The following is an 18,535-nucleotide window of genomic DNA, read 5'->3' as shown; positions in this document are numbered from 1 at the left end:
TGTTTGGGGCCTTGGACAGTGGGAAGGTATATGGGCAGGTGTTGCATCTCCTGCGCTTGCACGGGCAGGGGCCGGGCAAAGGGGAAGGGGTGCTGTGGGTGATAGAGGAGTGGACTAGGGTGTCTCGGAGGGAGCGGTCCCAACGGAATGCTCCAGGTGTCTCAGGCCAGAGTACACAGCACAGAAACAGGCCATTCAGCCCAACCAGTCTCTCCTGCTGTCCTCCACGGCTCAGTGGGTTGCACTCTCGCCTCTGAGTCAGAAGAACATCAGCAGCTGTTGAACATCCTGCCATTGCCATTTACACTCCATCTAGTCATCTTTTGTTTCTTAATTTGTCCACTTACCATCTCCTTTTGCCTCGCACCATCATCCCATTTGTCTCTTACTCTCTCCTGCCTTCCATCCTATCACAGGCCTTCCCTTTTGTTCTTTCATAAAGCTAGGCTGACACTCCAGTGCAGCATGGAGGGAGCGCTGCACTGTTGGAGGTGCCGTCTTTCGGATGAGAAGTTAAAACAAGGCCCCATCTGCTCTCTCAGGTGGACGCAAAAGATCCCATTGCACTTTCGAAGAAGAGCAGGGGAGCTATCTCCAGTGTCCTAGCTAATATTTATCCCTGAACCAACCGAACAAAAACAGATTATCTGGTCATTATCACATTGCTGTTTGTGGGAGCTTGCTGTGCGCAAATTGGCTGCCACGTTTCCCACATTACAACAGTGACTACACTTCAAAAAAAAAGTACTTCATTGGGTGTAAAGCGGTGGTCATGAAAGGCACTATATAAATGCAAGTCTTTCTTTTTTTCTTTCTTCCCCTCCACCCTCTCCCTGCCCCTGCTTAAAAACCTGTTACATCTCCAACTTTTTCCAGTTCTGACGAAGGGTTATCGACCTGAAACGTTGACTGTTTCTCTCTCCCCAAATGCTGCCTGACCTGCTGAGTATTTCTAGCATTTTCTGTTTTTATTTCAGATTTCCATCATCCGCAGTATTTTGCTTTTGTATAAGAACATAAGAAATAAGAGCAAGAGTGGGCCATTTGGCCCCTCGAGCCTGCTCCGCCTTTCAATAAGATCATGGCTGATCTTCTACCTCATCTCCACTTTCCTGAACTATCCCCATATCCCTTGATTCCCTGAATATTCACAAATCTATCGATCGCTGTCAACAACTGAGCCGCCACTGTTTCTTCGAGGATTCCAAAGGTTCACCACCCTCAGAGAAGAATTTTCTCCTCATCTCAGTCCAAAATGGCCGACCCCTGATTCTGAGACAGTGACCCCGGGTTCTAGACTCTCCAGCCAGGGGAAACATCCTCGCTGCATCTACCCTGTCAAGCCCTGTAAGAATTTTGTATGTTTCAATGAGATCACCTCTCATTCTTCTAAACTCGAGAATATAGGCCGAGTCTACTCAAACTGTCCTCGTAGGACAATCCCCCCATCCCAGGAACCAGTCTGGTGAACCTTTGTTGCACTCCCTCTATGGGCGAAGGTTGTGGGTTCAGGTCCCACTCCAGAGACTTGAGCACAAAAATCTAGGCTGAAACTCCCAGTGCAGTACGGAGAGAATGCCGCACTGTTGGAGGTGCCGTCTTTCGGATGAGACGTTAAACCGAGACCCCGTCTGTCCTCTCAGGTGGATGTAAAAGATCCCATGGCACTATTTCGAAGAGCAGGGGAGGCTCCCCCTGGTGTCCTGTGCAAAAGCTATCCCACAACCAACATCACAAAAAAAATTATCTGCTCATTATTACATTGCTGTTTGTGGGAGCTTGCTGTGCGCAAATTAGCTGCCGCGTTTCCTACATTACAACAGTGACTACACTTGACAAAGTATTTAATTGGCTGCAAAGCGCTTTGGGTAATCAGTGATAGGTATATAAATGCAAGACTTTCTTTATCTATAATCCACACAAAAGTGCTTTCATTCCATCTGCCCCCTCTCAGTCTTTCAGCATATCTTTCCATTCTTTTTTCTCTCGTGCACTCGTCTAGTTTCCTTTTGAAAGCATCCAAGCCTTTTTCCTGCGTAGTAACTATCTTGTATTTATGGCCCCTAGTTTTGGATTCGCTCAAGTGAAAACATTCTCTCCATATCTACCCTGACCAACCAGTTTATAATTTTGTATTGAATTCCCTAACACACACCTCCCTTTGTACATTTAAAACAAAAACCTGTTTTTTAGGGCGTGTTTCACTTTAATCTTTTTTTAAATAGTATCTACTCTTTAATTGCATTTTAATGTTACATTTGGTTACATGGGAAATGAAAAAAGACCCAAGGTCCATCTAGTTCGCCTTCGACCATCCTGATGGTCCCACTAATCACAGCAATCAGAGCCAGACACGAGGCGAGGAAAACCCCCAGTGGTGGAGAGCTTTGGAAACTATAGGTCCAAACTCACCTGTTCCTCCCAATCTTGTTACTTAGCCCGTCATGACTCAAATGACCAAAATGTTAATTTTCTGAGAGAAATTTTATCTAATTTGCAATTGAATTACATCTCGGGAACTTTCCCGAGCCTCATCTGCAGCGAATAATTCTTGAAGGGGCTCCAAGTCCAACATAGCAGTCATTTTGCGCACAGCTAGATCCCACCAGCAGCAACCAGATGAACAACCACTCTTTGGTGCTCTTGGTTGAGGGACAGAGAACTCCCTGCCCTCCTTCAGCTAACGCCCTGGTATCTTTATGGAGCAGGCAGACAGGAGGGCCTTGTTCTAATATAACATCTGACAGGTGGCATTTCTGGCAGTACAGCACTCCCTCTGTATTGCACTGAAGTGGCAGTCTGGCTTGTGTGCTTCGGCCCGGCGAGTGAGGCTTGAACACACAACCTCCTAACTCAGAGGCAAGAGGACTCAATAGAATAGTGTCAGGCATGAAAGTGAAACACACTTTGCAAAACTAAAGTAATTGCAATAGGAAAAACATTAGCACGGTGTCATTTCTGTCAAAAAGAAAACCATAATTGTGCCACGAAATATCGCATCAGGTGAAAATTTTGAATGCGGCAGCCTGAATATCTATTGTTTCTTTTTAAGTGAAGCTGGGTGATGTCAGTGCCTTGGAAATAAATCCGCCTTTCCCCAACTATCCAGTTCCGCAGACATTTGTCAGGGATCCTTCCTGAAAGAACTTTCATTTCTATAGCACCTTATTACATCTCTCAGGATGTCCAAAAGCACTTTGCACATCGAATAAATTACTGTCACTCATGACTGCTGCTACCCAGTGAGAACACAGCAGCCATCTTGGCACACGGCAAAATGAAATAAGGTGAATGACTAGTTTTTGGTGGTATTGGTTGAGGGAGGAATGTTGACCAGGACACTTGAGAATTCCCCGCTTTTCGAAATCGTGCCATGGGATCTTTTACATGCACCCTTTGGGAACAAGAACAGGCAGATTGGTTCTCAAAGGGCAGCAAGCTCAGCACAGTGCTCCAGTATCGGCCTAGAATATGAGCCAATAGAAGAGGCAAAATGCTGCAGATGCTGGAAATCTTAAATATAATCAGGAAATGCTGGAAATACTCAGCAGGTCAGGCAGCATCTGTGGAGAGAGAATAAGAGAGTTACTTGTACTTCCTGCAATCTAGTATACTGTATTCGCTGCTCACGATGTGGTCTCCTCGACATTGGGGAGACCAAACGCAGATTGGGTGACCGCTTTGCGGAACACCTCCGTTCAGTCCGTAAGGGTGACCCCGAGCTTCCGGTCGCCTGTCACTTTAATTCACCGCTCCACTCCCACTCAGACCTCACCGTCCTCGGCCTCTTGCATTGTTCCACGGAAGCTCAGCGTAAGCTCGAGGAACAGCACCTCATCTTCCGATTAGGCACTTTACAGCCTTCCGGACTCAATATCGAGTTCAACAATTTCAGATCACAACCTCGGCCCCTATTACATTTTTACTTATCTTTTTTATCCACCCCTTTGTTTTGGTTTTTCCCTCCCCCCACTTTCCCTTTTTTTTCTCTCCCACACGGCAGCTGTCTCTCATTCTGCCAGAACATTTCACACCTAATCTGAGCCGTCTTTTGTCTCCACTAGTCCTATCATCATCTCGTTTTGAATACCTCTTAATGTCTCTTCACTTCTTTTGTTCTCTCCCAGCCCTGCCTTTTGATCTATTTCATTTCCTTTCCAGTTTTGACGAAGGGTTTCGACCCGAAACGTCGACTCTAATTTCTCTCCACGGATGTTGCCTGACCTGCTGAGTTTTTCCAGCATTTTCTGTTGTTATTTTGGATTTCCAGCATCTGCAGTATTTTGCTATCGTAATAGAGTTCAACAATTTCAGATCATAACCGTGGCCCCTATCATATATATATTTTTTTTAATCCACAATTTTTGTTTGGCCATTTTTTCTTCCCTCCCACAGGGCAGCTGTCCCTCACTCTGCCAGCGCAATTCACACTTCATCTAGAGCCATCCTTTGTTCCTTAACCTGTCCCATTACCACCTCCTCTTGCCTTGAATATCTCTCAATCTCTCCTGCTTTCTATCCCATCTCTGACCTTCCCTTTTGTTCTTTCATCCCCTCCCCCTTTCCCCTGCCCCTGAACTTGCTTTTAAAATCTATCCCTTTTCCTGCTTTTTTTCCAGTTCTGACAAAAGGTCTTCAACCTGAAACGTTAACTCTGTTTCTCTCTCCACCGATGTTGCCTGGCCTGCTGAGTTTTTCCCAGCGTTTTCTGTTGTTATTTCGGATTTCCAGCATCCGCAGTATTTTGCTACTGAATAAGAGAGTGAACGTTTCAGGTTGGTGACCCTATCATCATAACATAGAATATGAGCTCTACGTTTACGTACAATTCATTTACCAAGATCCTAGTCAGAAGTTTGGATGACACTTGCACTCTTGTTGTAGAGCGCAGTTTTCCAAACTAAGATCAGCGGACATGACAGGGCCTGCAGTCGACCCCATGGGGTCCTCGAGGTGATCAGCCCTTACCTGTTGCTCAGCCTTGATTCCAGCAGTCAGTCGCTGCAGGAGTCCAGACCGCGACACATGCTGCAGCAGAGGAAACGATGGGGAATCAGGGTGGGGGAAATGTGAATCCCAAAGCCACCAAACTGAAATCAGTCATGAGAAGCATAAAAAATGCCAGAGAGAAAAAAAGGCATGGCCTTTCAGTTCTCAACTTTCTAAGGGTGTTTCTGGTCTGTCATCTTGTGTACAAAACCTGCCACACCTCACCTCCTGCATATAGGAAATGAAGGAAAAAGACAGGGACTGAGTGAGGGACAGAAACAAGTGGGTGGAGGGAGAGAGGGGAAACACTTGTATAGGGGAAAGATCAATTAAATGATGAAAATAGATGTGCAGTGAGGGAAACGATGAGACAGGTGGAGGGGAAAAAAAATCAGAATACGAGACAAAAAGAAAATGAGCGACATCAAGCCAAGATAATTTTCCGCCGTTTTAAATCTGCATAATTGGACAATACGTCATGGACTAAAGTCAAGCAGTGAACATCATTCAAAAAAATCTGAAACAAAAATACAAATTTCTGAATAGTTTTATTTATCACATGGCAGAGAATTTGCTTTATTCCAGTGTTTTTCCAGCTTGACTAATAAATATAAAAAGCAAATGACTTTTCCACAATTAATCTTATCCTTTGCCATTTAGCATTTCCTCTCAGTGTTTACTCAATTTATATTTTCAGTGCATGTTAGCGAATCAGGAGAAAGTCTTCGATGCTGAGGAATTGGACACACTGCCGCTCTTTGCACCCAGTGTCAGCAGCTTGCCCTTTCATGGAGCCACTCTCCAAAGGGCACCTCCCACTTGTACAAGGGTTTCCGAGGATACACAGGGAGTCTAGAACTGGGGAGGTCAGTCTCAGAAACAGGGTGCTACAAACTGACAGCTGTGGCTTGGGTGGTAACACTCTCGCCTCTGAGTCAGGTGGTTGTGGGTTCATGGAGACTGGAGCACAAAAATCTGAGCTGACACCCCGGTGCAGCGCTGAGGAATGCTGCACTGTCAGAGGTGCCATCTTTCAAAAGAGACATTAAACCGAGGCCCCGCTAGCTCTCTCTGGTGGACGTAAAGATCCCATGGCACTATTTCGAAGAGCAGGGGAGTTATCCCCGGCGTCCTGGGCCAATATTTATCCCTCAATCAACATCACTAAAACAGATTATGCGGTCATTATCACATTGCTGTTTGTGGGAGCTTGCTGTGCGCAGATTAGCTGCTGTGTTTCTCACATTGCAACAGTGACTACACTTCAAAAAGTACTTCATTGGCTGTAAAGCGCTTTGGGACGTGCAGTGGTCGTGAAAGACGCTGTAAAAATACAACTCTTTCTTTTCTTTCTCTATTTAGGACTGGGATGAGGAGAAATGTTATTTACTCAGAGGGTTGTGAATCTTTGGAATTGTCTACCCAGGAGGGCTGTGGATGCTCAGTCATTGAGAATATTTAAGACAGAGATCAGTAGATTTTTGGACTCTAAGGGAATCGAGGGATATGGGGAGTTCAGGTAGACCATCAGCCACGATCTTATTGAATGGCAGAGCAAGCTTGAAGGGCCAAATGGCCTACTCCTGCTACTATTTCTTATGTTATGTGCTTAACTGAAAAATAAGTCACCTAAAATCCAGAGTGAGAAAGGATCAAACTGTCCATCGAGCCTGTTTTATCCAGAACCCACTGACAATTGTTGGATCATTACAATGATTTGCTTCTTATTTCACTGAAATGACTCACGCCTTTCACTTTCCTGTGCTCTTAGGAGATTTGTTCGACAGGTGGCAGGGGCAACTATGAGTTCACACTTCCGGCAGGGAGCCTCGTCAGCTTACCATGTCCATCAGGAAATCACGTTCTTGCCCGTAATAAGAACATAAGAAATAGCAGGAGCAGGCCATTCGGCCCCTCGAGCCTGCTCCGCCATTCAATAAGACCATGGCTGATCTGATCTTGGCCTCAACTCCACTTTCCCGCTCTCTCCCCATACCCCTCGACTCCCCCGTTGCTCAAATATCTGTCCATCTCCGCCTTGAATATATTCAATGACTGAGCTTCCACAGCTCTCTGGGGTAGAGAATTCCAAAGATTCACGACCCTCAAAAGAAATTCCTCCTCATCTCCATCTTAAATGGCGACCCCTTATTGTGAAACTATCCCCCCTAGTTCTAGATTCCCCCACGAGGGGAAACATCCTCTCAGCATCTACCCTGTCGAGCCCCCTCAGAATCTTATATGTTTCAATAAGATCCCCTCTCATTCTTCTAAACTCCAATGAGTATAGGCCCAACCTGCTCAACCTTTCTTCATAAAACAACCCCCTCATCTCAGGAATCAACCTCATGAACCTTCTCTGAACTGCCTCCAATGCAAGTATATCCTTCCTTAAATAAGGAGACCAAAACTGTACGCAGTACTCCAGGTGCGGTCTCACCAACGCCCTGTACAGTTGTAGCAAGACTTCCCTACTTTTATACTCCATCCCCCTTGCAATAAAGGCCAACATTCCATTTGCCTTCCTAATTACTTGCTGTACCTGCATGCTAACTTTTTGTGTTTCATGTACGAGGACACCCAGATCCCTCTGTACCGCAGCATTCTGTAATCTCTCTCCACTTAAATATTTTGCTTTTCTATTCTTCCTACCAAAGTGGATAACCTCACATTTTCCCACATTATACTCCATCTGCCAAATTTTTGCCCACTCACTTAACCTATCTATATCCCTTTGCAGACTCAATGGCCCGGATATTCTGATCCTCAAGGGTGCGTACGCGCTGCGTACCCACCCGTAGGGACATCGGAAATGCCGGTTGCAGGCATGCACAACGCATGCGCCGGAAAACCAGCACTGGTTTGAATGCTCTTGACAGATCAGACGCCTGCCCTGGAGAAGGGCCTCTGTGTTTGGGGGGGGGGGGGGGGGGCGGGGGGAGTTCCGCATTCTGGAGCTCCTCCGCCCGCAGAAAACCCTAAGAAATCTTACGCCCGGTAAAAGCATAAGGCCCGCTTTTACCAGGATAAGAGTTGAAAAAATGTTCAGTCATTTAAAAAAACTTTTAAAAAAAGGTACGTTTATTTTTATCCCTGTAAAAAACTTTATTTTTTTCAAAAAATTAAATTGTTTAAAATATTTAATTTATTGTAATTTCAACTAATTTTGAAAATGTGATTTAAAAAAAATTTATTTAATGTTTTGAAGTGTTTTTGGGGTGATCTTCATTCATGTGTGTGACAGGTCGATCTGTTAAGCGTATGAAGGGAGATTCCCTTCTTTGATTGGCTCCCCATGGCCCACGTGATCTCAGGGACGTTTGCGAACCGCCTGCGCCTCTGGGATACGTGAGCCCTGCACACCTATGGTTGGAGAGACCCCACATCGGAACTATACACACCTCGGGAGCCCTCGGCTAAGTGCGTAGATTTTTTCCAGATCGGCGGCCTCCGCACGCGGGAAGCCTCCGATCGGAAAATCCGGCCCTTTATGTCCTCCTCACAACTTGCTAACCCAATCTTTGTATCGTCAGCAAATTTGGCTACAGTACACTCGGTCCCTTCATCCAAGCCATTAATATACAGGAAACTCTCGTTTAAACGGCATCTAAATATCTGGAATTCTCTTAACTGGCAAAATTCTCGCTCCGAAAACAACACCTCAATAACCGGCAATGTTGCCGAGTCCGAGTCTCCCATGGTGGCCGAGTTAGTCAGTGGGGGCAGTTCTCCAAACTGCCACTACTCGGCTTCTTGGCGCTATCGGAAGTCGGAGCACCTCAAAAACCCTGCATCAGGTAGTCTCTTCTGATCCGCCATTTTACAGGGGTACTGTGTGTCTCCCACGCTGCTGGTAGTCATTGGATTGCATTATGGAATTCCCAAAAGTTGGTCCAAGCAAAGAGAGTGGTGTTAACTTTAAAACAGAAAATCGAAATATGCCAACGACTAGAAAGGGGAGAGAAGCGTATCAACATTATGAATGAATTCAAAATCGGTTCGTCAACAATCTATGACATCAAATCACAGAAGGATAAGCTGCTCAAGTTTTATTCAAGCTCGGAGACATCTAAGAGTGTAGAGAAACGGCGTACACTTCATAAGCCTAAGCTTGAAGAGCTGGATACCGTGCTTTATGAGTGGTTTTCTCTTAAGCATTCAGAGGGTGTTCCAATTTCTGGACCCATGCTAATCGAAAAAGCGAAGGATTTCTGCGCAAAGATAGAGCTCACTGACAAGTGTGCTTTCTCTGATGGATGACTAACGTGCTTCAAGGTACGGCACGGGATACGACAACTCGATATTTCCGGGGAGAAGAAATCAGCTGATCACGACGCCGCAGAAGAATACTGCGATTATTTCAATCGGATAATGCAGCAACATGATTTGTCGCCAGCACAGATATACAATGCCGATGAAACTGGCTTATTTTGGAGGTTTTTGCCAGAATCAACGCTTGCTAGGGCTAGTGAGGCTAATGCTTCAGGTTACAAGAAAAATAAAGATCGTGTAACCGTGGTAACATGTGCGAACGCTGCTGGATCACACCGGGTTAAACTTCTCGTCATTGGGAAGTATAAAAATCCCTGTGCATTTAAAAATGTGAGGCACTTACCTGTCGAGTACAAAGCTCAAAGAAATGTTTGGATGGATAAGGAAATCTTTTCGAATTGTTTCCATCATATTTTTGTTCCATCTGTGAGGAACATTTCCGTAGAATAGGGAAACCTGAAGATAGCAAATGCATTTTATTGCTTGATAATTGTAGAGCCCATCCGCATGAATCTGAGTTGGTTTCGGGAAATATTTTCACCATTTATTTGCCACCAAATGTAACTTCTCTCATATAACCCATGGACCAGGGCGTTATCCAAAATCTCAAGTGTCATTACAAGAAAGACTTCCTACGTAAACTGATAAGCCAAGATGACAATATTCATGCATTTCAGAAGGAAAACAATCTTAAAGATGCCATCTTTAATGTTGCATGTTCCTGGAACTTGGTGAAAGGTCACACTTTGAGACAAGCCTGGTGCAAATTGTGGCCTTCTGTACTGTTTGCTGAAGGTTCTTCTTCAGAGGAGGAATTTCATGGGTTCAATGTTCATCCCAAGAGGAGTGCAGTGATGGAAATGGCTGGCATGGTGAAAAATGTAGGCCCAGCAAACCCACTACGTCACCTCAGTGAAAGTGATATTGAGCAGTGGGTTGATGCAGATAGAGAAGTTGCTGTTGTGCATTTGCTAAGTGATGATGAAATAATGGAGAATGTTTTGAATCCAAAGCAAGAAAAGGAAAGTGAGATGGAAAGTGAAGAGGATGAGATTTCTGAAGAGATGATGATTTCTTGGGCTAAAGCTGCAGAAGATTTTGTTTCATTACTCAAATTTGCTGAAAGCCATTCTTGCTATTCTGCCCAAGAAGTTATGCACTTCCATATTCTGCATTCCACCTTTCTACAAAGAAGGCAAGAGTCCACTAAGCAAGCAGACATCCGGGACATGTTTAAGAAAGCTTCCAAAAGAGTTGGAGCAGTGGAAGTGCCTGAAGAATCTGTTGAAGTGCATGATCCTGATGACCCAGCTGGCATGGATATTGCTGATGAACCAGTTGACTTGGAATAAGTGTACAGTCAACCACTGTACTTTGTACTGTACTGTACAGTCGTTTAATAACTTAACAGTAAATCAAAACTTATAAAGAGTTATGGATTACCCTCAACTGGCAGTACTGTACTTAATCAAGCATCTTCCACCATCCATTTAACACAACATTCTGTAGGTGAGTACCCAATTACTGTATACTGCACATTTCTTGATTTCTTTATTAAAAATAGCCTCAGTAGATAACCCTCTCCGTCATCTGGAAATTTTGATAAACCGGCAACACGCCGGTCTCGGATACCAAAGAGTTTCCTGTAGATTGTAAATAGTTGAGGCCCCAGCACTGATCCCTGTGGCACCCCTCTATAGTTACAGTTTGCCAACCTGAAAATGACCCATTTATCGCGACTCTCTGTTTTCTGTTAGTTAGCCAATCCTCTATATTACCCCAACACCGTGAGCTCTTATCTTGTGCAGTAACCTTTTATGTGGCACCTTATCGAAAGCCTTTTGGAAATCCAAATACACGACATCTACTAGTTCCCCTTTATCCACCCTGCTCATTGCATCCTCAAAGAACTCTAATAAATTTGTCAAACACGATTTCCCTTTCATAAAACCCTGCTGACTCTGCTTGATTGTATTATGATTTTCTAAATGTCCTGCTATTACTTCCTCTAGAATGGATTCCAGCATTTTCCCAATGACAGATGTTAGGCTAACTGGCCTATAGTTTCCTGCTTTCTGTCTCCCTCCTTTCTTGAATATGAGTGTTACATTTGCAGTTTTCCAATCCGCTGGGACCTTGCCAGAGTCAAGGAAATTTTTGGAAGATCACAACCAATGCAACCACGATCTCTGCAGCCACTTCTTTTAAGACCCGAGGATGCAGGCCATCAGGTCCAGGGGACTTGTCAGCCTTTAGTCCCATTAGTTTGCCTAGTACTTTTTCTCTAGTGACAGTGATTGTTTTAAGTGCCTCCCTCCCTTTTGCCCCTTGATTTTCCAAAACAACGTAAACAATGCAGCCAGAGGACAAGGCTCCCCACTGGTAGCGCAAACTCAAGAAAATTGGCCCGATACAGTAACGCAGGTAATCAAAAAGGGAGCTCAATTTGCTCCAACTGAAAATCTTAGGACGCAGCATAATCAGTAGCATTATGGAAACTTTACAACACAGACTATCCAAGTCTCATTTAGTGCAAAATAAATTAAATCAAAATCAAACGCAGAAAACCATTAACCAAGATTTTAGTAGAGAAAAACATTCACTCCCTCCACCACCGGCGCACCGTGGCTGCAGTGTGCACCAGCGACAAGATGCACTGCAGCAACTCGCCAAGGCTTCTTCGACAGCACCTCCCAAACCCACGACCTCTTCCACCTAGAAGGACAAGGGCAGCATGTGCAATGGGAACACCACCACCTCCAAGTTCCCCTCCAAGTCACACACCATCCTGACTTGGAAATATTGTTGCCGTTCCTTCATCATCGCTGGGTCAAAATCCTGGAACTCCCTCCCTAACATCGCATGGGGAGCACTTTCACCACACGGACTGCAGCGGTTCAAGGCGGCTCACCACCACCCTTCTCAAGGGCAACTAGGGGTGGGCAATAAATGCTGGCCTTGCCAGCAATGCCCACATCCCATGAACAAATTAAAAAAGAATCATAGCACAGTCACAGGTGCCAAGTGGCCTGCTCCTGTGTTGTTACTTTTACAATTAAAACATAAGAACTTAAGAAATAGGAGCAGGAGTCGGCCATTCATGGCTGATCTTCTACCTCATCTCCACTTTCCTGCACTATCCCCATATCCCTCGATTCCCTTAATATTCAAAAATCTATCAATGAGCTCTATGGTCAATGCCACTAAATTCTTGCAATCATTCAAAATGCTACAAGGAGTTTCTCGAAAAGTGCAGCAACTATCTTACTGATATTCTCCCCTTAAATGGCGCTTGGGAAGTGCTGAAGAAACACTAAAGGATGATGTTTCTGGAACTCCCGAAGCAGTCTGTTTCTCTCTTTTGCAGATAGGTTGGTGTTTTGACTGATGTCCTGGGCCAACTGTTGGAGTTGGTCTGTGGTGGTCTGATGTTGCTGCTCCTCGAACTCCTTCTGCGTCACTTGCTGGCAGAATGTGAAGCCTGCCACAAAGCAAGCAATAAAAGTTAAAATTACTTATCACGGATGGATGCATTACATAGCGAATAGCCCGTGTAAGAATGATTGCAAATGAACTTGCATTTATATAGCACCTGGTCACATCCTCGTGACGTCCTAAATCCCTTTCACATCGATGAATTACTTCTGAAATGTCGTCACGTAGTTATGTAGGCAACAGACAATTTGCACACAGCAAGATTGCAACGAATGAGATGATCAGTTAAACTAGTTTTTGGTGATGATGGCTGAGGGAGGAACTCCGGCCAACATTGGGTTTGATAGAAACAGAAAATGCTGGCAACAGTCAGCAGGTCAGGCAGCATCTGTGGAGAGAGAAAAAAAACAGAGTTAACGGTTCAGGTCGATGAGCTTTCGTCAGAACTGGTTATCGACCTGAAACGTTAACTCAGTTTCTCTCTCCACAGATGCTGCCTGACCCGCTGAGTGTATCCAGCATTTTCTGTTTTTATTTCAGATTTCCAACATCTGCAGTATTTTGTTTTTCTATTGGATTTGATAGGGTAGAAACTATTTCCTCTGGTGGGGGGGGGGGGGGAAAAGAGTCCAGAACAAGGGGGCATCACCTTAAAACTAGAGCTAGGACATTCAGGGGTGATGTCAGGAAGCACTTCTTCACACGATGGGTAGTGGAAATCCCTTCACCAAAAAGGCCGTTAAAGCTGGGATCAATTTAAAATTTCAAAACTGAGATCGAGAGGAAAGATGTGATTGCACTAGAGAGGGTACAGAGGAGATTTCTGAGGATGTTGCCAGGACTGGAAAATTTTAGCTAATTTTAGGAAACGATTGGATAGGCTGGGGTTGTTTTCGTTCGAACAGAGGACGACGAGGGGATACCTAATTGAGGTGTATAAAATTATGAGGGGCCAAGATAGAGTGGATAGGAAGGACCTATTTCCCTTAGCAGAGGAGTCAATAACCAGGGGGCATAGATTTAAAGTAATTGGTCGAAGGTTTAGAGGGGAGTTGAGGAAAAATGTTTTCACCCAGAGGGTGGTGGGGGTCTGGAACTCACTGCCTGAAAGGGTGGTAGAGGCAGAAACCCTCATCACATTTAAAAAGAACTTGGATATGCACTTGGGGATTACGGTGGATAGCTCTTTGTCGGCCGGCACGGACAAGATGGGCCGAATGGCCTCCTTCTGTGCTGTAAATTTCTAGGATTTCTATGATTCCATGAGAGGAGGCTGAGGGGAGACTTAATTGAGGTGTATAAAATTATGAGGGGCCCAGATAGAGTGGATTGGAAGGACCTATTTCCCTTAGCAGAGAGGGCAATAACCAGGGGGCATAAATTTAAAGTAATTGGTAGAAGGATTGGAGGGGAATTGAGAAATGTTTTCACCGAGAGGGTGGTGGGGGTCTGGAACTCACTGCCTGAAAGGGTGGTCGAGGCAGAAACCCTCATCACATTTAAAAAGTACTTGGATATGCACCTGAAGTGCGGTAACTGGAAAGTGGGTTAGGCTTTTTTTCGGCCGGCACAGACACGATGGGCCGAATGGCCTCCTTCTGTGCCGTAGATTTCTATGATAGATTTTTGTTAGGTAAAGGTATTAATAGATATGGTACCAAGGTGGGCAAAATGGAGTTGAGGAACAGATCAGCCATGATCTAATTGAATGGAGGAACAGCTTCGAGTGGCTGAAGGGCCTGCTCCTGTTCCTATGTTCCGTTTGTGCCATGGGATCTTTAAGATCCGTTTGAACTATCATAACAGGCAGGCACGGGCTTAGTTTAACGTCTCTTCATAGAGAGGGCAGCATGTTAGCACTGTTGCCTCACAGCGCCAGGGACCCGGGTTCGAATCCGGCCTCGGGCGACTGTCTGTGTGGAGTTTGCACATTCTCCCCGTGTTTGCGTGGGTTTCCTCCGGGTGCTCCGGTTTCCTCCCACAGTCCAAAGATGTGCGAGTTAGGTTGATTGGCTATGATAAATTGACCCTTAGTGTTAGGGGGGATTAAATACGTGGGGTTACGGGGATAGGGTGGGATATGTGTTGGTGCAGGCTCGATGGGCCGAAATGGCCTCTATCTGCACTGTGGGGTTTCTGTGATTCTGTGAGATGGCACCGCCAACACTCTCAGTACTGCGCTGGAGTGCCAGCCTAGATGAAGTGTTCATCTCACCTTCAAAGTCACTTGATAGAAAATCACAAAGAAAAGCTCCAGTTTCGGATTAAACGGCAATTAAAGGCATTGTTGCAGTACCGTACCCTCGGCACTGGGTGGCACTGCAGACAACGCGCAGTGTGTTGCTCTCAGTTCCCGCAGACCATTCACCCTCTTCCACAAACACTGCAACTCACACTTATCAGGCACCTTAAAAGAGAAAATGTCCCATGGCACCTCATGCTAAAAGAAATAAAAAGGATGGATACTAATACTTGCGACAAAAGTCAGGAGAGGTGACAAAGCTTGGTTGAAAAGATGGGCTTTGAAAAAAGTTTTGAAAAGGTGGGGGAGAGGGAGGTGGAGAGTAACCATCTCGCAAGCACAACTGCAACCAATGTTCCTCCTAAGGTGCACGGGCATGCACCAATCGGGAGGTCCCGCGCTGGCCGCTCGCCAGCTGCCGCCGCTGGAAAATACTGCGCATGCCCGGCAAATTTAAAGGGACTTGCGTATCATAAAAAAAATTAGAAGGAACATTGACTGCAACCTTTCAAAATTGTACAGCAGTTACTTGCAGCATAATTTCTGATGTTCATTTCGTCCACAAGGAAATTTCTGCTGATTTAAACCCGTTTCAAGTCTTTTCTAAGTAATTTAACTCCCAATCACTGATACTTTTGGAATACTGCATTAGTTTTTTGCACTCTACCTTAATCATGGAAAATACTCATCCTAATAAGGGCAAGATGGCAATCAAGTTCCTAGATATCAAAGACACCAGCCATGATTGTCAACCTTTCACTTTCATGTCCACTTTCTGCCTTTAGCGGTTTTAGCCATGAGAACCTTAAAACTTGAGCCCATCCAAAACTCGGCTGCCCGTGTCCTAACTCGCACCGAGTCCCGTTCACCCGTTAGCCCCTGTGCTCGCTGACCTACATTGGCTCCCAGTTAAGCAGCGCCTCGATTTTAAATTTCTCATCCTTGTTTTCAAATCCCTCCATGGCCTCACCCCTCCCTATCTCTGTAATCGCCTACAACTCTCCGAGATATCTGTGCTCCTCCAATTCTGGCCTCTTGAGCATCCCTGATTTTAATCGCTCAACCATCGGTAGACGTGCCTTCAGCTGCCTAGGCCCCAAGCTCTGGAATTCCCTCCCTAAACTTCTCTACCTCTCTTTCCTCCTTTAAGACGCTTCTTAAAACCTACCTCTTTGAGCAGTCATCCGCCCTAATATCTCCTATGTGGCTCGGTGTCAAATTTTGTTTCGTAACACTCCTGTGAAGCGCCAAAGGTGCGATATAAATACAAGTTGTTGTTGTTGAAACAGGCAATTTCAAGTGGCACTCCGCATTTTATAGTACATATATAAATGTAAACATGAGTTCAGACACAGGCACAATCATCTTATTATGACATCTAGTTTGCAACATTAATATCTGCCAACATATGGCCGTGACATTCTGTCTTGATCAGGTTTTCCCCGACCTCAGCGCAGGCACTCAGTGAGGTGGAGCTGCATTGCCAGAAGCACCATCTTTCAGCTGAGACACTCGACTGTGGGTCCCGTTTGCCGCTTCCAGAGGATGTAATAGATCCCGGGACACCATTCAAAGAAGAGCAGGGAGTGCTCCTCCAGTGCCCTGGCCAACATCCCTCCCTTGACCAACACCGATTAACTGATTAGCCTGGTCATTCGTCTCATTTGCTGTGAACAAACTGGCTGCTGCATTTGCCTACATACCAACAGCGATTGCACTTCAAAAACAAACTGAATTAACTGATTGTGAAGTGCTTTGGGAAATCAAGAGAATGGGAAAGATGCAACATAAATGCACTTATCACATTCCAGTAAAGGTAAAATCCAATAGGTCACGCAGATAAAAATAATCGATAGCCGTTGATAGACCGCTTGATTGGCACCCCATCCACCACCTTAAACATTCACTCCCTCCACCACCGGCGTACCGTGACTGCAGTGTGTACCATCTACAAGATGCACTGCAACAACTCGCCAAGGCTTCTTGGGCAGCACCTCCCAAACACGCGAGCTCTACCACCTAGAAGAATAAGGGCAGCAGACGCATGGGAACACCACCGTCTCCAAGTTCCCCTCCAAGTCACACACCATCCTGACTTGGAGATATATCGCCGATCCTTCATCGTTGCTGGGTCAAAATCCTGGAACTCCCTCCCTAACAGCACTGTGGGAGCACCTTCACCGCACGGACTGCAGCGGTGGCTCACGACCACCTTCTCAAGGGGCAACTAGGGATGGGCAATAAATGCGGAGCCTTGCCAGTGACACCCACATCCCGCGAACGAATAAAAAAGAAAGATTTTGAAGTGCAGTATTATTGGTAATGCAATCCACTTTAGGACTATATTATTCAAGCTCATATCTACAACGAGGTGAGATTACAACCAGAAAACAAAGATGAGCTTTAAGCAGCTTCTCAACTGTGCTAACTTGAACTTTGCATTGCCAGCATGCAACGGAACATGGGACCCCATCGGATACTGGGCCATTTGGCATGGTTTGTTTTACAAATATCCACATAACAGACTAATGCATCTCAGCTGGCTAAAAAAGGATGTTACTACGAGTATCAAAGACGGTGGAAGGGAATGAAAGGACTTTGCATGCTTGTAATGGGATGTGCCCAAAGTACCTGTGGCATTGTTGGGATCCCCTCCTTCCTGAAGGAAAAGAAGCTTCTTCCTGACCATCTGAAGCAGAGAACTGGGGATCTATTTAGTTGAAACAGAGGGAGGGAAAAATATATTAAATTGCTGTACTTGACCATATTGCTATTTTAAAAGTCCACTGTCTCTAGCTCGAAAATAAATGTTGTTTTAAGTACTGTGCTAAGGATGCCCGTTTTACAATGCAATTCAACCGGTTATCAACTGTCGACAAACCAGTCGCTTCTCAATATCTATCCCCATGAGCGAGAAAGCAAAGTGAGCTTAAGGGGCCAGTCCATTCAGGTGAAATTATTTGTGCGCTTTTTCTACTAGGTTTGTAAACCAATCGATACTGCTGCATCGCCACTTTGTGCTAAAAACAAGCATATTATAGTAAAATAAACACGTAAGCTGCCCTCCCCTGCACCCCCCCCCTTTCCCAGCTGCTGCACTTGCTCAAAACCTGTTATATCAACTCCTTTTTCCAGTTCTGACGAAAGCTTACGGATGGTGGAGAATGGGAGGCCAACCTAGAGAATGCTGGAATAATCAAGTCTGAAGGTGACAAAGGCATGGATGAAGATCCCAGCAGCAAATAGGCTGAGGCAGGGGCGGAGATGGGCGATGTTATGGAGGTGGAAGCAGCTGGTCTTGTTGACGGGGTCAGAAGCTCAGCTCGGGGTTGAATAGGACGGTGAGGCTGCAAACAGTTTGGCTCAGCCCAAGAGTGTGTGTGGCTGGGGAGGGGAATGGAATCAGTGGTAAGGACCCAGAGTTTGCGCTGTAAGAAATAGGAGCAGGAGTCGGCCCTATGGACCCTTGAGCCTGCTCCACTATTCGATAAGATCATGGCTGACCTCCGACAGCAACTCCAGAGGCTGGACCGGAAGCGGGAGAAGCAGGCCTGGGCCGTCGGACCGTGGAGCCGGCGACGGTGAGGTGGAGGCCGC

General features: G+C 45.5%; 1 protein-coding gene across 1 annotated transcript in view; it reads right to left on the bottom strand.

The window, feature by feature from the left end:
- Nucleotides 1–7,969: 7,969 nt before the first annotated feature.
- Nucleotides 7,970–18,535, bottom strand: part of depdc4 (DEP domain containing 4) — a 32,391-nt gene continuing 21,825 nt past the window's right edge. Inside the window, exons 7-8 of the mRNA XM_086009590.1 lie at nt 17,570–17,648; nt 7,970–12,742 (exon numbers count right to left, since the gene is read on the bottom strand). Coding sequence (XP_085865716.1) covers nt 12,543–12,742; nt 17,570–17,648 — 279 coding nt within the window. The 3' untranslated portion in view covers nt 7,970–12,542. The remainder of the gene's footprint in view (nt 12,743–17,569; nt 17,649–18,535) is intronic.

Source organism: Somniosus microcephalus, chromosome 16 (assembly GCF_052327205.1).
Source record: "Somniosus microcephalus isolate GS21.2 chromosome 16, FLI_Smic_1.0, whole genome shotgun sequence".
In the NCBI taxonomy this organism is placed as follows: Eukaryota; Metazoa; Chordata; class Chondrichthyes; order Squaliformes; family Somniosidae; genus Somniosus; species Somniosus microcephalus.
Note: the sequence above shows the minus strand (reverse complement) of the source record. Positions and strands in the feature narration are given on the sequence as shown.